The sequence below is a fragment of the Miniopterus schreibersii genome, assembly GCF_964146895.1.
Source record: "Miniopterus schreibersii genome assembly, chromosome: 2".
Taxonomy (NCBI): Eukaryota; Metazoa; Chordata; class Mammalia; order Chiroptera; family Miniopteridae; genus Miniopterus; species Miniopterus schreibersii.
The window spans coordinates 167,926,052-167,947,701 of NC_138102.1; the positions used below are offsets into that span (position 1 = coordinate 167,926,052).

At 53.9% G+C, this 21,650-nt stretch overlaps 3 protein-coding genes across 7 annotated transcripts; 1 reads left to right on the forward strand and 2 right to left on the reverse strand.

Annotated features, from left to right (window-relative positions):
• The first annotated feature begins 633 nt into the window (after positions 1 to 633).
• On the forward strand, positions 634 to 10,708 carry SPSB2 (splA/ryanodine receptor domain and SOCS box containing 2). 4 transcript variants are annotated; one of them, XM_081128582.1, is made up of 4 exons: positions 1,094 to 1,313; positions 1,435 to 2,182; positions 3,139 to 3,212; positions 10,619 to 10,708. In XM_081128582.1, the coding sequence occupies exons 2-4, from the start codon at positions 1,519 to 1,521 to the stop codon at positions 10,640 to 10,642; spliced, it is 762 nt and encodes a 253-aa protein (XP_080984708.1). In that variant the 5' UTR covers positions 1,094 to 1,313; positions 1,435 to 1,518; the 3' UTR covers positions 10,643 to 10,708. The 4 variants fall into 4 exon arrangements, with proteins under 4 accessions (XP_080984707.1, XP_080984708.1, XP_080984705.1 ...); XM_081128581.1 differs by lacking the exons at positions 1,094 to 1,313; positions 10,619 to 10,708 and adding an exon at positions 634 to 951 and having other exon boundaries at positions 3,139 to 3,501; XM_081128579.1 differs by lacking the exon at positions 10,619 to 10,708 and having other exon boundaries at positions 3,139 to 3,501.
• On the reverse strand, positions 3,605 to 7,318 carry TPI1 (triosephosphate isomerase 1). The gene is made up of 7 exons (XM_081128575.1): positions 7,092 to 7,318; positions 5,783 to 5,906; positions 5,586 to 5,670; positions 5,379 to 5,511; positions 4,763 to 4,848; positions 4,328 to 4,415; positions 3,605 to 4,196 (listed from the first exon to the last, which is right to left on the reverse strand). The coding sequence occupies exons 1-7, from the start codon at positions 7,306 to 7,308 to the stop codon at positions 4,078 to 4,080; spliced, it is 852 nt and encodes a 283-aa protein (XP_080984701.1). The 5' UTR covers positions 7,309 to 7,318; the 3' UTR covers positions 3,605 to 4,077.
• On the reverse strand, positions 8,166 to 21,572 carry USP5 (ubiquitin specific peptidase 5). Of its 2 annotated transcripts, none has more exons than XM_081128572.1 (20): positions 21,121 to 21,572; positions 17,990 to 18,115; positions 17,676 to 17,742; positions 17,352 to 17,485; positions 17,052 to 17,197; positions 16,604 to 16,788; positions 16,075 to 16,169; positions 15,199 to 15,392; positions 14,520 to 14,591; positions 14,123 to 14,210; positions 13,871 to 13,996; positions 13,228 to 13,381; positions 12,718 to 12,892; positions 11,990 to 12,078; positions 11,074 to 11,196; positions 10,349 to 10,492; positions 10,128 to 10,273; positions 9,754 to 9,907; positions 9,392 to 9,476; positions 8,166 to 8,813 (listed from the first exon to the last, which is right to left on the reverse strand). In XM_081128572.1, the coding sequence occupies exons 1-20, from the start codon at positions 21,328 to 21,330 to the stop codon at positions 8,720 to 8,722; spliced, it is 2,607 nt and encodes an 868-aa protein (XP_080984698.1). In that variant the 5' UTR covers positions 21,331 to 21,572; the 3' UTR covers positions 8,166 to 8,719. The 2 variants fall into 2 exon arrangements, with proteins under 2 accessions (XP_080984698.1, XP_080984697.1); XM_081128571.1 differs by having other exon boundaries at positions 11,005 to 11,196; positions 21,121 to 21,570.
• Positions 21,573 to 21,650: the final 78 nt, after the last annotated feature.

Consider the following 21,650-nt stretch of genomic DNA (forward strand, 5'->3'; position numbering starts at 1 on the left):
TGCGCTATCATCAACAAATGTTTGAGCAGTTCAAGATCCAGCGGCAATAATTGGTGAATACCATGTTCTAAACAACCAGCAACTTCTCAAGCTGAACTGGAGTTGGCTATGGCTTAGGCTAGCTTCTCTGTCCCCTAAGCCTTCATCCACTTGGTTATCACACAGGTTCTGCACTAATATTCATCATAGGCCACTATCCACAGTCATGATGTCATTATTTTTGTTGTCACACTGGCAAGAATATCCAGGTTGAGTGGATGACAAGTGTTCAGGTTTACATCTTACTTATTAATATGCTTTCTTTTTTCTCTTTAATTAAAATATTATAAAATGTTGCCCTGGCCAGTGGCTCAGTTTGTTGGTACACCAAAAAGGTTGGGAGTTAGACTCCCGGTCAGAACACATACCTAGGCTGAGGGTTCCATCGGGTCAGGGCGAGTAGGGGAGACATCAGATCGATGTTTCTCTCTCACATCACACAGCTAATTCGTGGCATAGCTTCACTCACAGCCAAGATCTTAACCACTACACTCTCCCAAATGAGAGCAACAGTGTAGGAACGGATGGACATCCAGGATGAAGGCCAGAACAGCGTGCAGACCTATGACACCTACCGCTCAGAGCTCGAAGCGCAGGGCTCAGAACCTCAGGCAGAGAACCGGCTGACTCACAACCGGGTCAGAAAGAGACCTGCCCAGAAACGGTGACCCAGAATCACAGGGCCATGGAAGTAGAGGTCAGCACAATGGAAGAACCCCCTTGACCCCATGCCCCTCATATCTAGGGGCTCAGAAGCTGGTTGCCCAGGTGGCTCGAAGGTATCGACGGGGGAGGACTGACCTCCGGAGATTCCAAAGCGGTGCAAGAAGGCGCTCAACCGCCCTGAGCCCTCCCCACGGGGGGCCTCGGGGCGGGGCGTGCCCTCCGCCGCCGCAACCAGCGAGCGCCGCGGTAAGTGCCCCGAAGGGCCCACGGGGGCGAGGCCTTGGTGCGGGGCGGGCCCGGGGGCGGTTGCGGGAGGGGTCCCGGCCCCGGAGGGCCGGGCGGGGCGGGCCGGGGGCGGGGCGGGCCGGGGGCGGGGCGGGCCGGGGGCGGGGCCTGGAGGCGGAAGCGGCCGGCGTTCCGCGCCGCGCGCCGCGGGACCTAACGCCGGGTTCCTCCTTAGGCGCGGCGACCTCGCGGCTGGGGGAGCCGAGCGGGGTTCGGGAGCCACCGGTGACGCGGACAGGGGCGGGCGAGGGGGACGGCCCCTGGAGAGGCCCGAAGGGGGCGAGCTCCCCAGAGTCTCGGGAGGCCGGGACAGATGGGTGAGGGTAAGGTGATGGGCCGAGGAGCTTTGGGGGAGCGAAGAGGGAGGAGCGGGGCAGTGGGCAGACGGGTGGAAGGATGGGCGCCCCGCACTTTACAGTCTCTTCTCTCCCAACTCCTCTCCAGGTCAGTCCCGGACGGGAGCACGACTTGCGGTAGAGAGACGCCCCGGCAAGACTCTTTCGGGGGATCCTCCAGCTCCTCACCTCCATGGGCCAGACGGCCCTGGCAGGGGGCGGCAGCAGGCCCCGCACCCCGCAGGCCCTGTGCCCTGACCACTCTTGTCCCGAAGGCTTGGAGGAACTGCTCTCTGCTCCCCCTCCTGACCTGGGAACTCAGCGGCGCCACGGCTGGAACCCCAAGGACTGCTCCGAGAACATCGAGGTCAAGGAAGGGGGATTGTGCTTTGAGCGGCGGCCCGTGGCCCAGAGCACTGATGGGGCCCGGGGTAAGAGGGGCTACTCGAGGGGCCTGCACGCCTGGGAAATCTGCTGGCCCCCGGAACAGAGGGGTACCCACGCGGTGGTGGGTGTGGCCACGGCCCTCGCCCCCCTGCAGGCTGACCACTACGCGGCGCTTCTAGGCAGCAACAGCGAGTCCTGGGGCTGGGACATTGGGCGGGGGAAGCTGTACCATCAGAGCCAGGGGCCCGGGGCCCCCCAATATCCAGCTGGACCTCAGGGTGAGCAGCTGGAGGTGCCGGAGAGGCTGCTGGTGGTTCTGGACATGGAGGAGGGAACTCTGGGCTACGCTATTGGGGGCACCTACCTGGGGCCAGCCTTCCGCGGACTGAAAGGCAGGACCCTCTACCCAGCAGTAAGCGCTGTCTGGGGCCAGTGCCAGGTCCGCATCAGCTACCTGGGCGAAAGGAGAGGTGAGGCCTGGGGTAGGTGCGGGAGAGTGTTCTATCACTGGTGGCTGTGGGTTGGGTTGGAAACTCAATGCCTTTACAAGAGTAGAGGGACGGAGCCTTTATCTGACCTGCCTCCCTCCCCCTTATTTAGTGCCAGGGATGTTCTTCACAGCTGTTACCTAATTTAATACTCCCAACAGCAATAGAGGTAAAGGTGAGGCTTGGGTATGCAACTTGCTATTAAGTGGTGAGCCCCCAGAACGGAGGGAGGTACTCCAGGAATTAGGGCTCTACAGGGGGTTAGCAGCTCCTGGAGCACAGGTGCAAAGGGTTAAATGAGTACTGGGCTATGTGTACAATTACAAAAGACAACAGGCAGTGCCATGCACCCAGGGTGTATACCAGATTCCCTGGGCTCTGACCTGTGACACACATACCTACTTCCTCAGTCAAACCCCAGGAGGGAGCCATTCAGTCCCCCTTCCCCCCAGGACAGCAGTAGAGACAGGGTTTGGGGTGGGGCTATAGGGGAAAGGCCTCCTTGGGGAGCCAATGGGACCTCAGTTTGGAGCTGATTGAACTTAACTATTCTCTGCAGTTGTAGTCTTAGCAGAGGCTGGGTACCTCTCCTTCCATCACCCATGGTGAGCTGTTGAGTGGAGGACTATCCTTCCTTTTACCTCATCAGCCCCATTCCCAAGGCCTCTCTAGAATCAAAGCCTGGGCCAGCTCCACCCATGTCAGAGCCACCTTGGCCTGTTGCTTAGAGGGCCTTAGCTAGAGCTTCACCCCCAGCTCTGACTGTGTGTGTGATGCCTCCCACCCTAAGAGCAGATGCAGAACTTCAGGGTGTGTTAGATCTCTCAACCAAGGTAGGAACAGACTCAGAGCAGGAGAGTGGAAGGGAACTCTGTAGTTTGAGGATGTCTAGCTGGTGGCTGCACCTCTACTTACCTTCCCCTCCTTCTCTCTCCCAGCGGAGCCACACTCCCTTTTGCACCTGAGCCGACTGTGTGTACGCCAGACGCTGGGGGCTACCCGGCTGGGCCAGGTATCTGCTCTGCCCTTGCCCCCTGCCATGAAGCGCTACGTGCTCTACCAGTGACCCTGTGATACCAGATTGCAGGGCCTTGATGCCACCCCTCCCCGGGAGCAGGGAAGGAGGCACTGCTGGCTTAGACCAGTTACTTAAAGCCATTGAGGCTGGTACCCTACCCCCAGCCCAAGCTCTGGGGAGCTCAACAACCCCGGAGCGACCCAAGGGGTAAAGAGAGTGAGCTGTTATTCAAGGCTGTGGCACTCTGGTACACAAGTAAAAATAATAAGAGATATGCTATTATAAAAACCTGTTTGTGGCATTTTTTGCACAAGAATCTGTGGCTGCCTCAAAAAGGAAAGAGAAATTATGTGGAAACAAGTACAATGAAGGACAAACCACAAGGCTTAGTGCCAGGTGTTTATTCCCACCCCCAAGTGGGACTGCTCACAAACACAACACACACAGGCGTTGGCACTAGGGGTGAGAACGGCACCCCTGGCCTCAGGGAAGGACAGGGCTCTCTCCCAGCCCTTGGCCCCATGGTATGAGATGGGAGAGGAGGGAGGCTTCTCTTTCCTGCCTTCACTGGGAACTGAGGGGACCCCATGAGCAAACTCTACCCCTTCTACCTCTCAGCCAAGGAGAAGTCACCTTGGTGATGTTTTGTTCCAATTATTATAGTAAGTGGAGAAGGGATTGCCCCAACCATTACAGGTATGGTGTAAATGGTAAAGGAGAGGTACAGTTTGGATTAGGCCACGAGAAGAGGCAGGTGATACCACCAGAAGCATGTGTGGGGGTGGGGGGGCGTAGTTATTGGACTTATGGGCTTTGTAGTTCTTGGCATAGCAGGAAGGGTAGGGAAGATGGATGGAGCTTATTGTTTGGCATTGATGATGTCCACAAATTCAGGCTTGAGGGATGCACCACCCACAAGGAAGCCATCCACATCAGGCTGGGTTGCCAGCTCCTTGCAGTTTGCCCCAGTCACAGAACCTGGGAAGGGAGAAGAGAGGGCAAATGATCAGGAATGGGATGGGCATACTCCATTCTCACCTCCATGTCTAAGGAGGGCTCAGTCTAGTTCTCAGTCCACCCCACCTCAGGCTGGAGCCAAACCCACTCACCTCCATAAATGATGCGGGTGCTCTGAGCCACTGCATCAGACACATTGGACTTAAGCCATCCCCGGAGCTTTTCGTGTACTTCCTGGGCCTAGAACAAGAAGCCAGACTAAGTTAAGCCTTTCTGCCTTTCCCTCAAAGGGGAAAAAACCCTGGGTATCAGTGGAGAGGCAGTGTGGTTTCAGGGAATCCCAGAAGCCCTGGGATCTCAGTCAGAACAGCAGGGCGTGCGCGCACACGCGCACACACACACACACACACACACACACACACACACACACACCCTGCAGGCCCTGGAATGGATGTCCTTGGACAAATCATTCTCCTTCTCTGGTGTTGGGGGCTCCTGTCTTTAAAATGAGGGGTTGGCCCAGATGGTCTCTGTGCTGTTCTACCCAGGCAGGGTAGGATGAGGGCGGGGCTCCTGGGCTTGGTTACCTGTTGAGGTGTTGCAGTCTTGCCTGTACCAATGGCCCACACAGGTTCATAGGCCAGAACAACCTTGTTCCAGTCCTTCACGTTATCTGCGGGACAGAGATCACAGCAGGGTGAACAGGAAGGAGCTATCCAGCTTGGTACCAACGGCACAGAGAGGGCGGACTGCTGCCCCCTGGTGGCTCTTTAAGGAACCCCAAGCAGCATCAATACCATGGTGCAGCAGCAGAAGTGAGAGGATGGACGCAAGGATTCCCACCTCCCCCTTTCCTTTCTTTTTTTTTTTTTTTTTTTTTTAAATATATCGTTATTGATTTCGGAGAGAGGAAGGGAGAGGGAGAAAGAGAGATAGAAACATCAATGATGAGAGAGTTGCCATTGATCTGCAAGCCACCAAGTGGGGATCGAGCTCGCAACCCGGGCATGTGCCCTGACTGGGAATCAAATCGCAATCTCCCCTGGATCCTAGATGGATACTCAACTGCTGAGCCACGCCCAGCCGGGCTCCCCCTTTCCTTTCCAGTATCAGCATGGGGATAAAATCAGGCTGCAGGGCATCTGACCCCACCCCCTGTGCCTCCATGGCCTTGGCTAGGCTCATAGGTCCCTTCAGAGATACCTGCGATAACCTTGGTTTGTTCAAAAACGACCTTCTCGGTGATGCCAGCTTCCCTCTCATCTAGCTTCTCCCCAATGCAGGCGATCACTCCAAGTCCCTCGGCCAGGGCATGGGCCACTTTCTGCCCAATTAGCTGTTGAGGAACAAACTTGGTGAGACACCACTCTTGGAATAAGGTATCTCTTATCTCTTCTCCTGGTTACTAACCTCATCTGATTCCCCAAAGACGTGCCTTCTCTCCGAGTGCCCCAGGACGACCCATGTGGCTCCACAGTCTTTGATCATTCCAGGGCTATAGGAAGAGATGAAGCCACAGTTTAACAGGGAGCCCACCTGTGGCTTTCCACTCAATGAGGAAAGTAAGGGAAAGGTCCCCACACACCCCTCTCCCACCTGCATCTCACCTGATCTCCCCAGTAAAGGCCCCATTAGTCACTTTGTAGCAGTTCTGGGCAGCCACAGCAATCTTAGGATCTAGCTTCTGCCTGGCAAAGTCGATGTAGGCGGTGGGGGGTGCACAAACCACCTCTGAGGATGAAATCACAAGGAAGTCTTCATTCTCCAGACTCCCTCCATTCAGTGCTCTAGAACCCCCCAGCCTTCACCAACTTTCTTAGTTCTGCTTTCCTTCCCTTTCACCCCAGCAAGATGATCTTTGACCAGATCCCAGGTTGGGCTTGTTTCCAATTCCTAGAACCTTTTGGGTGCCCCTGAGGCCGTGGCCCTACCCTCTGCTCTTTTAACAGCTGTGGCTCTGATTTCCCCGGGCTATTCTGGGCCTGGGCACCTCCTAGACTCAGCATTTTCTGGGGGCCAACCCAGCCTCCCTTCTAAAATAGCTCCCACAGGCAAGGCAAGGCAAGGATTTTTAGCAAAAGCAGAAGGGGCCACCTCTGGGTTGGTACTGGGGTCTTTAGGGAATAAACCAGAAAGAGATGCGTCTTCTGATCAGGCCCGTGGTTCTGTGAATTAGGTGGATGGGAAGGGCTGAGGACAGCGCTCCGCCGGGGGGTAAGCAGAGAGCTGACCAGCTCATAGAGGCCCTGCGCTTTCCCGGTTCCAGGCTGGAGACAGCCGTAGGATCGCTCCTCATTCCCAGATGGCTCAGCCTGTTTGACACCTGCTCAGCCCCTTTCTGTAGAAGGCAGGACTTATCCAGGCTGCAGACTGTAAAGGATCAAAGCGGGGAGCTCCGGAAGCCGAAGCAGCGCGCCTGGGGGCACTCGGCCTGCTCCGCAAGGCGTGGGGAGGAGTCTAGGGCTACGTGCGGCGGCGCACGGAGCAGGGCCAAGGGGTCGGGTAGCTGGAGGCACGCACGCCCACTCCGCCGCCTCCACTCCCCGGGACCCCCACCTCCCGGCTGTCCCCAGCCTCTCCAGATCTCCCCCTGGGGCTAGCCTCCGCTCCCAGGCCCCGGGCGGTGCAGCCCCGTCCGCGCCCCAGGGCAATCTTCCTCCCGAAGACCCAAAAAGTCCTTTCCTGCCCCACTGTCCGAGGGCACCATTAAATGTGGCCCCGATTTCCCCCCTCGAACCGCCCCGCCCCGTACTGCGGCTGCGGGGCCGCGGCGCTGCGGGGTCAATGTCCGGATCCCCAGGAGCCCTCGTCCTCAGCCGTGCACCCAGGTCCACGCGGACGCCCTGTAGCTCCAGAGGGGGCGCTGCCCCGCCCGCCCTACCCTCCCCAGCCCTACGCCATCCCAGCGAGGCTCACCGGTGTCGGCCGGCACCTTGGCCGCGTTCAGAGTGCAGATGAGTTCCCCTAGATTCGTCTTCCTCCCATTCATCTTCCAGTTCCCCCCCACAAAAAACTTCCTGGAGGGCGCCATGGCGCTGGAGCCAACACACTGAAGGTCAGGATCACCGCGCAGTCGCGGCCACTGCCCGCTTATATAGAGCGCGGTGAGACAGAACTCCGCCTCCTCTGCCATGGTTAGCCCGGCCCCTGCTTGACAAGTCCTTCCCCCTCCCCGTCCCGCCCTGCCCCTTGTGGCAAAGTTCTGACGTTACCCCCTTTCTTGTAGCAACGTTCTAGGCGTATGGGGCTCAGTCACTTCAGCCTCCGTTGCCTGACTCCGGGGAAAGCGAGAACTATGAACCCCTGCGCTCGGAGGACCCTCACTTCAAAGACTACAGCCCTCCAGGGGGGCAGGAGGGGTTCCCACTGGAACTAGCTGGCATGTCCAACCACTCCAACTGCTTGGCCTAGACTACATTACCCAGGGGGTTGAGGGGGCTCTGAGGGGCATCTCTCCAATTCTGGGGAAAGGACCTCCCTCCATCCAAGTAGCCACATACGTGTTTGCTGAGCAGGTACCTTTGACCCTCGCAGGGAAAGTATAGCCCAGGTATTGGACAAGAGACAGGACTCAGAGGGAGAGGGCCGGCCCACACTGGCACAGAAACTGTACAGCTAAGAAAGAGGAAGTTCAGTACCCCTCCCCCAGGAGTATCCCATTCCTTGCTCCAGTTGGCCAAGGCCTAAGGAAAGACTGCAGGGCCTAGAGCCTAGGCCCAGGGCTCCCTAGTCACCAGGCACATTTGGGAATATCCACTTGGGCCCCCTGGTGGAAGTGTGTGTCACTGCTGAAAGGAAGGGCTTTTTGCCCCTATCTTTGCTCTATGTCACCCCTCTCTAGTTCCCCTGATCTGACAGCCCCTAGCACTCACCTCACCCTCAATTTCCCAGGAGCTCCAAAACTACTGAAAAGTAGAAAATTGCCTACAGAAGGGGCAGAGCTGGGAGTTTTTGGATACTGGCCTCCTAAGGTATCAAACAGGACACAACTTAACCATTGTACTTTTATTCACATCATGTATTTTGGCATTTTCCAGAGAAGGACAGGGAAGAGACAGGATGGGGGAAAGACTGGGGCAGGAAGGCGAGGGGATCCCCATTTCCCTCATATCCCTCCTGGCCTGACCACACAGGGAGCAAACACAAAGGGGGAGGGGAGCAGGGACACCCCCTCCTGTGGAAGAGGCTGCACAAAGCGACACACACACGCACACGCGCACACACACACACACACACAAGCCCCCTCCACACTAGGCGCTGGCAGGAGTAGAGAAGCAGAGGAATGGGGCTTCAGGGGGAGGGGAAGCAACATAGTCTCCTCATAGACAGGCAGTCACCCTCCCGTCCCCTTCCTGCTCTATCCCCAAAGTCTCTTGTGTTCCCCTCCACTCTGCTCAGCCATTCTCCTAGCTTCTTCCCTGCTGCAGGGGACAAAAAAGGAAAAGGGTGTAGAGCAGGCAGTCTGTAGTCCATCCCCCAGCCCCTCTCCCTCACGCCAGGTGGTCTGTCCCCTGCCCTCCGTGGTAAGGGATCAGGACAGTCTCTTAACTGGCCACTCTCTGGTAGAAGTAGATGTAGCCCAGGTCCTTGGGCGGCTTCTCAGAGGCACACACTTTCTGGTCATTGTAGATCACCCATCTGGGGAAGGTGGGGAGGGCAGAAAAGGTTGAACAGGGCAGTCTGTCACGCTTCAGCTAGGTTTCTGACCCAGCCTCGAGTCAATTGTGGTGATTCTGGGGAAAGGCCCCCAAACCTACAATCCAGCTGCTCCCTGTCTGAAGGGAGCACCCCAATCTCACAAAGGTCATTTCCCCTACTCAGTCTCTTCAGATCCTCCAGCATCTTTACAGCCATGCCCCCACCCACTTCCGTAAGGCGAGGGTCAGCAGAGTTTTTCTGTAAACAGCCAGATTGTTTGGTAGGCCATGGGGTCTCTGATATAACTATTCAATTCCTGTTGCAGTGTGAAAACAGCCACAGACCACATAAATGAGTAAGTGTGGCTGAGCTCATTAAATCTTAAGTGGCCTGATCCAGCCCTCGGGCTGTAGTCTGTCTGATCTTTGCTGTCAGGCATTCTCTCATCCCTGGTGTATTTGTGGTTCCCATCAGGCAGACCTTCAGCTTCTCTACACATATTCTAAGGATTTCCAGGATGCCCCTACTGGTTTCCACCACCACTCCCCCATTCCAAATGCACACCGCTGGTCCCTCACCTGCCTTCCTTCTTGATGTGGCAGACGTAGTGACCACACATGGTGGAGGTGCCCATGTGACTAATGAAGGCAAAGAGCTGATACTCTAGGGAAGGAGGGGGGGAGGGCAGAGGAGACAATGAGAAAGGGATCTTTGAGTGGCAGTCCAAAGATATATCTAACAGCTCAAACTCAGGGAATGTAGGCATCTATTGGGTCAAAAGTCTATCTCTGTCTCCTAGAACCTTCAGGAGTCAGGTCACTGGAAAAAAGCTTCTGCCCCCTCTGCCTCCTGAGGGAAGCAGAGCTGCCTTGGAATGAGTATCTGGGGTAGCAGACTGGCTAGTCTTCCCGGGCCTGTCCTCTTTCCCCGGGACACTCACTTCCAGAACCATCCCGGACTTTAGGTCCCACTGGCACAGACTCGGAGATGGAGTCAGCAGCTGAGCGGCCCTCCGAGATGTCCATGGCAGCTTCTGCATCTAGGTCGTCAATGTGACTGAAGATCCAGTCCACAGCCCGTTCTAAACTGTTGTTCTTGGAGAGGAGGAAAGCATTACATTTCCAACAAGTTTAGGGGCAAGAAAACCACCAGAGAAAGCCTCAGCTCCTTCATCACAGCCCCAAAAGGGTGGAGCCCAGCCCTAGCCATACCACACCGCTGTCCTTGGTCTTGCTTCCGAAGGATGGAACCTTACTTACTCCCACCCCCTTCTACCTCAGAGGGCCCTAGTCCTGAGTTGGGGGCAGCCCCTACCGTGGCCCGCAGAGCTTTGAGGGCCTGGTCCCGGGAGAAGCCCATGGAGACAATGGTGGTCACGCAGTCCTCTGGTGGGGGGTCCGCAGCTGCACTTGTGGAGCCAGGCCCGCTGGAGCCAGGCAGGATGAGGGGGTTTGCAAAATCTGTGAATGAGAGGGGTTGAAGTGTTTAGGGGAGGATGGCGGCCCTGCCTGGCCCTGCAACCCACCCTTGCCTACCTGGATCATCCATGTGCGACATGACCCAGTTCATGGCAGCCTCGGCCCCACTGTTGCCCGTGTAGTAGACAGCTTTGCGGCAGGCATCCATAGGGAAGCCCATCTCCACCAGCTGGATGATGACCGACTCATCCAACATGGGGGCTGTGGTGGGAGAAGTGTGGGCACAGTAACTGATTCCCTGAGCCACTATTTGCTCCATCTCCTCCCCACAGTCTAGCCCCCCAGCTCTCTCTCAACCATTCCATTCCATGCATTTTCCTTCCACAGCCTGGCACCTTATCCCAGAACTGAAACGACAGACAACACAACGTGGGGCCAGTATCCTAAAGGCACAGAACCGAGGCTAAAGATCCCATGGATCCCCTTCCTTGTCCATCCTCACAGAATGGGCCCTGTTTCTGGAATAAGATACCCAGCACCCGTCCCTAACCAATGAGGTGACAAGGGCAGAGAGGCAATTAGCCCATGCTGCTGCCATCCACACAGAGAGTGTGGCTGGGAGTGCTTCAGTCGGTCCTCAGTCCACCAAAAGACGGCAGAGGAAATTCGAAAGGGAGGACAGGAGAAACACAAAGAACAGGATCGTGGGGAGGCAGGCAGAGAAGACCCCCATCAGCAAGGGAGAGAGAGAGGCAGGAAAAAGAATCACTAACATGTCGGAGAGGAGAAGTGAGGGGAGCAGAAGGAGTCTTCGTCTTCGTTGCCATAGAAACCAAGGCTACCTTTGGGCTCATCCGGAGTGACTAGGGGTGGGGCAATGTCAGGCAGCTCCTCCTCTCCAGGCTGCAGCCCTGTACCCCTCAACTGGGAGATGTCTAGCTCGTCTGGCATCTCAATGGACACATCTGTAATTGGAATGGCAGGAAAAGGTCACCTCAGGAGCTCCCTGAGGCCTTCCCTGAAAAAGCACTTTGGGAATCTCAAGCTCCTGTACCATATCTCGGTACTGCTCTGTAATAAAGAGCTGTTCAGAAAGTACCTATCTTAGGGGTCCCAGTATAATAAAAATTGTAGGCCTGGGAGTCAGGAGACCTGGATTCTAGTCCTAGATCTACCACAATGAGCTATGGGCAAGGAAGGGAGCCTCCAACTTGTGGGACAGAATGATTTTATACTGTGGGTTTCAACTTATCTAGGAAATGAAGTTAAATCAGTTCTCAAAGTCAGCAGGGGCCCATGAGAACTCATTATTTCCAGATTATCAAAATGAAAACATCTAAACAATTATAAAAATAAAACTATGAAAATCACTTTTGGTTGTAAATCATAATTATAAAATCAAAGAAGCCTTGGCCCTGGCCAGGTAGCTCAGCTGGTTAGAGCGTCATCCCCATATGCCAAGGTTGTGGGTTCAATCCCCAGAAGCAACCAATGAATGCATAATAAGTGGAACAACAAATTGATGTTTCTCTCTCTCCCTTCCTCTCTCTCTCTAAAATCAATATATTTTAAGAAATCAAAGAAGTCTTTTAATATTTTTAGTCAGTGCCTTTCAAACTAGACATATTTTGAAACATCTAGGGTAATGTTTTCTTCTTCCAGAGGGAAGTTAGAGAAACATTAGTTTACATGTGTTAAGGCCCCTTCTTTTTCTAGCATTTTCTGCTTGACCTCCCTTGCTTGTCCCAGCCATCATACCCAGTTTCTTGGGCACCCAGTCTAAGCCGAAGGTGAACTTCTTGATCTGGATGACCAGGTAGTCAGGGAATGAGGCAAATCGTGTGGTCCTAGGGAAGAGAGAATGTCCTGGTACCCAGACAATCCCAAGGTTCTCCTATCCTGAATCCCCCACCCTGGGGTTCAGACTCTCATGGGTAGAAGACCTAATGGCCCAGAAGATACTCCATATTCTTAACTTGCCCGGGGCAGGCATCAGTGTCTGCAAACAAGGAGCAGTGGAAAGCAAGACAAGGGCTGGCTTACTGACAGGAGCAGCAAAGAGGCGGATGACTGACTTCCTTTGAGGCCACGGCATTCTTACAGATCTCAAGCTCATGCCAACAGCAGTTAGGCCAAAAGTCAAAGCGTTTGCTGGAAACCCACACTCTGTTCACTACTGATACTCAATGTCTGTGCTCTGCAAGGATTGAGGGAGCAAGTGGAGATAAGCTGCACTAAAAAATGACCCTGTGCCATGCATGAGAGAAGAGGGAGTGGTTTGGGCAGGCCAAGGTAATCTGTAGCAATCATCTGCGTCTGCTCCTGCTAGGGCCTCTTGGTTCCCACCAGGGCCAGATTACTAGCCTCAACTGCTGCAATCCTGAGATTCCGCCCAAAAAAGGAACTAGAGAATGACAGACAAATAGCACCTTTGGGACCACCCTGACACAGGCCTGAAACCTTCAGCCCAGACCAATAGGACTTACTTGACAGCTACTGATTTGGCCTGCAGAGCTGTGCTCCAGAAGTCGTCCACCTGCTCGGGGGCCCCATAGGCCTCCAGGCAGGAGCTGAAGGGCACCTGGGCCCGAACCAGATCTGGCAGTGGCAGCTTCTCCTCTTCAGCTTGCCGCTTCTTCTCTTCATATTCCAGAAGCTCCTCTGGTGACAGAATTGGTGGGTGGATCCTTCAGAGGGCGCTGCTCTCCCCTCCTTAGCCTGGCCCTGCTGGCTCTGTGTCCGTGACTACTTCAGCTCCTCCAGCCCCCCCAGTCCCACTCGACATGCATCTGTATATGATTTTGCTTCTCTTTCTTAACACGCTCTGCTGACAAGCTGTGGGCAAGGTTAACCCTACCTCCCCCACTGATGGCCTAGCTTCGGACTGCTGGCTTGGGGAGCAGGGCATACCGTGGGCTCTGCTCCTATCAGGTGCCCAAGCGCTCTTCACAGCCCTCAGACTGCACCCACGCCCAGGCCTGGCTGAGAGCACCTACCTTTGTTAAGGGCTGCGTCCATGGGCACAGGCAGCTGCATGATGTAGTCCACTCGCTGGGTGTACTTTACCTTCTCGGTGGCCAGGCACTTGATTTTTTCCTCCACCAAGAAGCGGAACACTTCATTAGGATTTTCAGAACTCCGGCAATTCCTCTATGGGAAAGAGGCAGGTGGGGTCTGGGTAGCCAGGGACCAGAATGGGGGCCTAAAAGGCTCCCTGGGGGTTAGGGAGGCAGCGGAGGGAAAGGGAGACCACTGCTGAGAGCACAGGAACAGAGTAGAAGCTCCCCCAATTATCTGCCCCCTCCCTGATTCTGGCCAGGTCACAGCACTGTGGGACTGTGCTGGAATGTGCTATAGTTCTTTTGATAAGTAGTATGTATCCTGAGTGCATTTTCTTTGGGTGTATCCTTCATGAGACAGCAAGCCCATCACTGTAAGGATCACTGCTTGGCTCCACTATTCTCTTTGGATGTAACTGCTACCACAGGGGAGGCGCAGTGCATGCAGACTGCGAGGTACAGGGGTGGGACTGGGTGGGGCTGACAGAGGCAAGAAGGAGCAGGAGGGAGAGGGAGTGAAATGTAGGTGGACGGAAGGACTGCGAAGAGTGCCCTCTCTTACCATCTTCTCAGCCCTTACCTCTACCATGTTGATAAGGTGAAGGAAGAACTCCTGGGCATCCTGCTGCCGGTTAGTGGAGAACTCAGGGTGACCCTTGCCAACAAGGGCCTTGAACATTCGAGGGGCAATGCCATCTTGAACTTCCTAGGCAGAGCCAGGGCAGCGAATTAGCTAGGGTTCAAGAGGCCACCAAGTGGCCTTCTTAAGATATCTCCCAGACCTGTTTCCTCATAACTCCAGAGCCTGAAAGCAACAGAGTCCCAGACTCACCTTTTGTTCTGATGCCTGCTCCCCATCAGCGGACTCTGGTGCTGGCTTGGAATACTCTCCGGAGAGAAGGCCGTGGCCCAGCTTGGCCCTGTGTTAACATCCAAGAGAACCACTTGGCTTTAGTCAACTAATGATAATCTGGCATGTCTATGCCTCCTCCTCCCCAACTCAATCCTGGCTCAAAGCCCTCCTTAGACAACTCTCTAAAATGTGGAAAACCTTAGGTTCCACAGGAACCCATCTCAAGGCAGGGAGCATACCCAGAAGGCAATCATCTAGAAGCTTCTAACTGGCCAGGGCTAAACCGCTGCCCCCTCCAGGTGGTCATGGAGGCAAGAAGAGGCAGAAAGGCTGTGAGGTGCTCAACAGCCTTTGTACATAGGACTTGGCTACATACACCTGGGTGCTGAAGTCCTGGGTCGGGTCCGTCGGAGCATTCTGGAAGATCTTCTCTAGTTTATCCACATACCTAAGAGTCAAGGGAAGGAGAGTTGGAGGGGCTTTGGTCTGGGTTCAGCCAAAAAGCGAAGGGAGAAATTATCTACCAGCTCAGTGAACAGGCTCCCCCCAGAGTGGGGAGTTATGTGGTTGAACCTTGGAGTCCATTTCTTTCCAGCAACATACCTTCCTTCCCTTCCCAACTATGTCATCATGCAGGGCAATTCTTTCTAGCTTCCTCCGGAAAGAATCTGCCTTTCTTAGTATCTTCTACCTTAGTGTCCCAAGTCCTCCCCTCTCTCCAAGTGTTACATGTCCATGTTAGGTGCTTATCTGATGTCACTGGCCTAAAATAAAGACCACCTGCTCACCCCTGAGTCAGTCAGGAGGCCTCAGAGAGCCCTGGGATTTGGTGTTCTGCTCTATCAGTGGGGTTTGTGTGTGACTGGGTGATGATGGTGCAATTCCACAACTCTCTCCCTTCCCAGCACACCAGTGTCATAGGGACTAAAACTACATTAGAACAGAGGTGCTGAGGGCAGCGGAAGGAGGTGTGTGCCCAGAGGTTAGCAAGTGGGGGAGGAGCTGGGATATCAGGGGTGCAGAGCCAGGGGGCCAGTGGGGAAGGCACCACTCACTTCCTCTGGAAGTCGGGGATGCTGAAGAGCACCTGGACCACCGAATTGAGGTAGCAGCTGTTACCCAAGTTTCGGATGCCTGTGTAGCCGGGCCCGAACAGGGGCTTCAGTGACACACCCGACTCCTGAATCAGCTCCCATTCGCCAATCCGCTGGTTCATATCTATCTCCAACTCAGTCATCGTCTTGTCCGTCTGCAGGGAAGGGGCACTTCAGATGGGGGGAGAAACTCAGCCCTGGATTTTTTACATTGATCTCTCACAGGATCTAGGACAATACCCAGCTGGAGCCTAGATTTGCTGAACTATGGAGGCATGCTGGATATCATCCAGTCCAAGTTCTAGATGGCCACAAGCAATTGTCCTGGAGGACTGTTAGTCATCAGGCTTGAATTGAGGGAATGAAATGAACGTAATTCCTTCTGCCTGAAGTGTTTTTCCCATCCAAAGTTACCCCTCCTCACCCCTCAGGTCTCCACTCAAGCAACAACTTCCTCAGAGAAACTTCCCTGATGCCCTAGGCTAGGCCAGGTCCCCCTGCTGTAAAGTACTGCAGTACCTTCCAGTCTCTTTCATAGTACCCTGCAGTTTGTGGTCATTCAGTTACTTGTACGAGCATATGATTAACGTCTTCCTTTCCATATAGAATATAAGCCGATGAAAGCAAGGACCACACCTGCCTTATTAGTGACTAGCACATACTAGGTACTCAGGAGTATTTAATGAATGAATGATTCCAGAAAGTTCTTCAAAGCCTACATATCTTGGGGACTGGAATAACTGTGGCAACTGCAACTCTCTCCAGTACTCTGCCTCAGGCAAGGAAGAAGGGCCTAACAGGGGCAGGAATAAGACTCTGAAGCTGAATGGGTCTCACCTTTTGCATTCTCAGCATGTTGATGCCAAAGTGGGACAGGTGCTCAGCCAGGTTAGGGTCCAGGACCATGTCGTCCTCATCATATGAGTACACATCTAGGATAGGAGGTGGGAACAGTGTCAGAGGGGGTGGCTCAGAACTGGCCTGACCACCAATGCCACCCCCTGCCTTGAGGGGCCTTGGTGGGACAGAGGATGAGCCTACAGGGTAACCCTCTTGGCTCCCTTGAACCTTCTGGGGATGACTATCAAGGAAGATGGGGCAAAATAGGATGAGGGTTGGAATTAATTGACTCTGCCCCGAGGGATAAGGTTCTAGGGTCAGATGGGTTGGGGGGGATGCTTACTAATCAGATAATAATGGTACCTCCTAGAAAGGGGACTGAGGTTTGAAGGGTGGTTGAAGATTTAGTGTTATCTGCAATATTTTCATTATCAAGAGAATGTACTCTTGTATTATTCATGCCATATAAAACAAGTAACAGTTAAAACATTTCAGCATGAAGGTGGCTGAGGAAGGGAGGGAGTACCAGCTCCGTCAGGTGTGATGGTGCCCAGTTTGACAGCTAATGGGTAGCCTGTCTCCCTGTAGTGCTCCGCAGCATGGTTGTTGCCCCCACTGCCATCGAAGTAGCGCCGGCCACAGAGGATGGAGCCATCTGTCAGGTTGAGCCACAGGTTCTCTCTCATGTCACACTTGGAGCACTTCCAGCCACTAACCCAGGGAGAAAAAAAATGAGCTGAAATATGGGTCAGGGATATCTGGGAGTGGGAGAGGAAGGGGATTCTGTGGGCCCCTACCAATCCAAGCTCGCCCTCCCCTCCTCTCCTCTGGATATCCTCCTGCTTAGTTCTTCTCCCCCAGGTCTCCCTAATTGTCCTGCTCCTGGCCCTCTCTCCCACAAGATCTCCCAGGACGGTGGCCTCTTTGCTCCTGCTCTGGGGGTTGTGTCCCGAGGTGGAGGGGCCAGGCCTCACCAGGGAGGGATTCGAGCGGGGTTGTCCAGCTGCTTGAGGTTGAAGGCATGCTTAGACACCTGCCGTACTTCCCCATCCCAGGCCTGTACCTCCTGCTTGCGGGAGGCTGAGTCGGCTGACAGTAGTGCCTCGACTGCACTGGTCACCTAGGGGAAGCAGAGGGTCAGAGACAGTACCCAGCCCCAGCTCCACATGCCCCTCTAGCATTGAGTCTTTAGCTTTCTCAGCACTTGCCCAGGACGTCACTGCTCTGGCCCCGCTTGCCCTAAAATCTTTGGGAGGGTGGGAAAATATTCATACCCGATCTCTAACAAAGTCAGGCAGTCCCCCCAGCCCATCCCGGGCAATCTCCAAGTAATCCGGCAAAATGACAATCTTCACATCCTCATCGTACTCAAACTTATCATTGCTGAGGTCAAACCCTCCTTCGACACCTGGTGAGAAGGGAAGAAGAGGGAGAGTAGGACAACGACCACAGGTAAATGTCCCTTCTCTGATACAGCGCTTGACTTTGTCCCCTCCAGACCTCAAGGGCCACTGATCTGGCCTGTTCTTCTGGTGCTTTCTTAGTACTGAGAGGAGGAAAGACCAGCTCAGGGAGGATAGGACTGCAGTGGTGCTCACCAATAGCCAGCCGGGTGGGCTTCTTTCGTGGGGGGTCTCCAGTGGCTGTGGTGGTGTCCTCCTCCTTCTGTAAGAAGGCAGGAAAGGCAGGATCAGCAACGAGCACCAGGTGAGGGGCAAATGAGGAGGATGCACAGGATGAAATGAGTTAAGCTTAGAAAAGAATGTAGCTAAAAAGACATGTGCTGAGTTTTAATGACACCAAAATAGGTGAGAGGGAAATTGAGGCCTACAGGGAGTCAAATGGGACAGATTCAAAATGGGGGCCCAGTGGGATGTGTCAGAATGACCCCAGGCCCAGCCCTTATCCCTACCAGGCGCCGGGTTCGCCGGAGGTGCAAGTAGACTCGCTGGCCCGTCTTGTTGAAATGTCTCTCCACATACTGTTTCCCGAAGCCCAGGAATGTGTTCATGCAGATATAGAGGCCACCCTCAGACTCCTGCAGGACAAGAGGCAGGGAGGAAACACAGGAAGGATGAAGCCTGGCCAGGTGCAGAAACTAAGACCTGGGCACAAAAACTTCTGTTTCCAAAGAAAGACTCTGTTCTCTAACACTGTGCGGCTCTTGGTAAGTCATTTTACCTACTGAGTACTTAGTACATGGCCAAGATTCTCCCCATCCTTTGATAACAACCAATGAGGACACCAGGAGCTGAACAACACCTATCAGTCACCATTCCTCTTCCTCCTTCTTTGGGCTTTGGAGCCCTCCAATCAACTGCAGAGAACCCCCTCCACCTCTTCTCTGGTGCAAAGAGATCCAGAAGTAAAAGGGGACCAAATATCGTGAACTTCCAGTACTCGAAATTACATTCAGATAAGAAAAGTGTCCTTCCTTGGAAAGGACAGACCTGCATGTCAGATACTGAACCTAAACCAGGGACACCATGACAAACCCCACCTGATCTCCAGGATTAAGAAAACCTACCAGGCCCGGCTGGCATGGCTCAGTGGTTGAGTATCAACCTATGATCCACGAGACTGTGGTTCAATGCCCAGTCAAGGCACATGCCTGGGTTGTGGGCCTGATCCCCAGCAGGGAGTATGCAGGAGACAGCCCCTCAATGACTCTCTCATCATTGATGTGTCTATCTTTCTCTCCCTTCCTCTCTCTGAAATCAATAAAAACATATCTTTAAAAAGAAAGAAAACCTACCAGACTGGACAAGCAGAGATTCTTCTAGTATATCTAACCCTGGAACTTGCCTACAAGACCAGACCTTTCCTTTACCATACTCTGCTAGGTAGCTGAACCCTAGTCCACACTGAGTCTTCTCCCTCTTCTCCTGCTGAAGCCTGGCTCCAGGGAAACAATGCCTTGAGTGCAGCTCACAGCTAAACCTGGACCCAGCCTGGCAGGGACATGAAGTCTGGCATTCTCCAGCCACCACCCTGTCACCTCCCCCTGACCAAAAACTAAATACCCACTGAAGTCCCATCAACGTCTAAGCCCAAAGCCATCTCCTTTCTAGAACAATCTAGCAACACTTGCTGAGACAGGGAGAACACATATAACCCAGATAGAAAACAGGGAAAGACAAGTGTCCACTCTAAATCACGGCTGAAAGGAGAAGATGAGCTTCCCAAAACTGAGCAAGTCTACCAGTGGCTTTGTGAATAAAGTAATGGAGAAAATGGAGGAGGAAATCTATCTTTCATAGAGTCTTCCCTCGGATTCTCAGATCCAAGGTTTTGAGCAACAGTAGGCGTCTTCTTCCTGGAATGAAAGCCTCAGTGGCCTTGAAAAATGTTCTGCTGTGATATTAAAAATAGGGCACGAACTAAGGCAGTTCTTGGTCTCACAGATTGTGTACCACTCCCTAGAACAGTGTGGATTATAATATTCATAAACAAATAGAGCATTTCTCACCAGGGAGGTCACAGAAGTTCTCTTTCTACCATGAACCCAATTTGAAGATTATCAAATATGCCGGAAGTTGGTTAGCAAAGCCAACTCAGCCACACTGGAGATCTCTTGACTTGGGGTGAGAGAAGAAAAGTGTAGTAAGTTGACAAAAATCCCTTTTGGATTATTCAAAGCAGTTACTAGGAGAGAGACAGGAGTATAAAGAGGAATCCACTGACTTCTACCATCAGTTGGTAATTTAAAAAAACCTTTTCCTCCTGAGAAAGATGGTGCTTCACCAAGCCACACATCTGATAATTGGGGGCATGAGGAAACCACAGGAATTAAACTCCTCTGCTGGAAATAAAAAATGTTGGTTTCACCAAGGATTGGGAACCCTGGAGCTCTGCTCTGAGCAGTACTCTTTTAGCTTTGCCAAAGCCAGACTTCAGAGAAGTCTGCACATTGTTTGAGGCCAAGCTCAAAGCCTAGCAAACCAAGCAAACCACAAATCAGTGGTAATCCTGAACTTGGTTTTAGATCATGCTCCAATACTCAGCACTGCATTAATGATGTCTTTCCACTCTGACTTGCAGTTTTCCTGGCCAGGAGCTGGTCTGGCTGAACACCCTGGGCAGGGCCCAGCAGCGGATTGAGGGGAGGGCTGGTGAGGGGGGCGGATCCCAACCAGGCTGCTGCCCTTTCAGTTCAGGCTCTGCCCCTGGCCAGAGCCTTGTCCCTGCTTGAGGGTGACACAAGAAGGGAGAACCGTAGGAAGGGAGGTACCCGGTGGAGCCTGCATAACCTGAAGCATGGTGTGGGTGGCGGCTTTGTCTAACTAGTCAAGAGTAATAGTGGGATACGAAAGGGGCCTTAGTATCCTTCAAGAAAGAAACCATCTCTCTGGAAATACTTTGGAAAGGGTTCCCTCTGCTTTTCCGTGATGCGCGGGAAAAAAAGGGGGCCGCGGGAATGGTTCATCTTAAAGGAGAAACGACTAGAGCTTTCCACTCCTCTTTCGTCCCCTCCCTACCACCAATGACCCACCTCCCCGCCCCCTGTCCATATTAATCATGGGCGGAGGCTCTGTAACTGGGCCTTTCTCAGAAACGGCCTTCTTCAGTGCCACTTCCAGACGACCAGGTGCCTAGGAACTGCAGTACCCACCCTCCACCCCCAATCCTGGCCCAGAACGGTGGGAGGTCGCCCCATCCCTTCTACACGAGACTACAAAACCCGGAGAACCATGCGCGACAGGCAAGGCCAACTCCCAGGCTTTCGTAGTTATCCACTTGGGGGATGTAGTCCGATGATCGGGTTGCGCCCCTATCTTAGAACGGCAGAAGGGAGTAAGCGACTACAATCCCCAGAGTGCTCCAGGAGACGGGGAGCGGGTGAGGCGGCCGCGGTGGCTTCCGGGAGCGGTAGTCATGCGGCAACTCCTGCTAACTAAAAGCAACGGCAGGGAGTAGCATGGAAGACTACATGTCCCATGGTGCATCGCAAGGAGGCGGTAGCCCAAGATTGCAGGCCCCGGCAGAATGACCAGGGCTATGGAAGGAAGTCGTGCTCGCTGCGGGCGTGGGGAATGGGCTTACCGGTGTGTCGAAGGAGAAGGCGCACTCGTCTTTGTGGACCCGGTCTCCAGCCTTAGGGACCCGGATCGTCGGTAATACTGACAGCAGCGCCTCCTCACTCAGCTCCGCCATGACACCGGCAGTAGCTCCTCCACACAGAGCAGCTCCCACCTTTCCTAGTCCCCCACCCCCTCCTCTAGTGGTCCAATGAGCACTACTCGTTAGGTGCATGCGCTACTGGGAAGACGCGCGAGAATGGCAGTTGGACCGAGCCTGCCTACTAGTGCTCCGCCCTCTGCCCTACTCCTGACTAAAGCCAATGAAAAGCGCCCCCAATGCAATCGATGGTTGAAAGAACCAATCCCACTCTTCCAGGGCAGAGCGCTTGTAGAGCAGCGAGGTGAGCCCCAGAGTTTTTGCGGCTCGCTCTCTGGGACCCCTGCTGCCCCTTCGCGTGTCTTCTATTGAAGAGCAGAAACGGACAGTTGTTTAAGCCAATCTCAGAGACTTTCCTGGAGACTTACCCAATCGGAAATTAGAAGGGCAGTTGT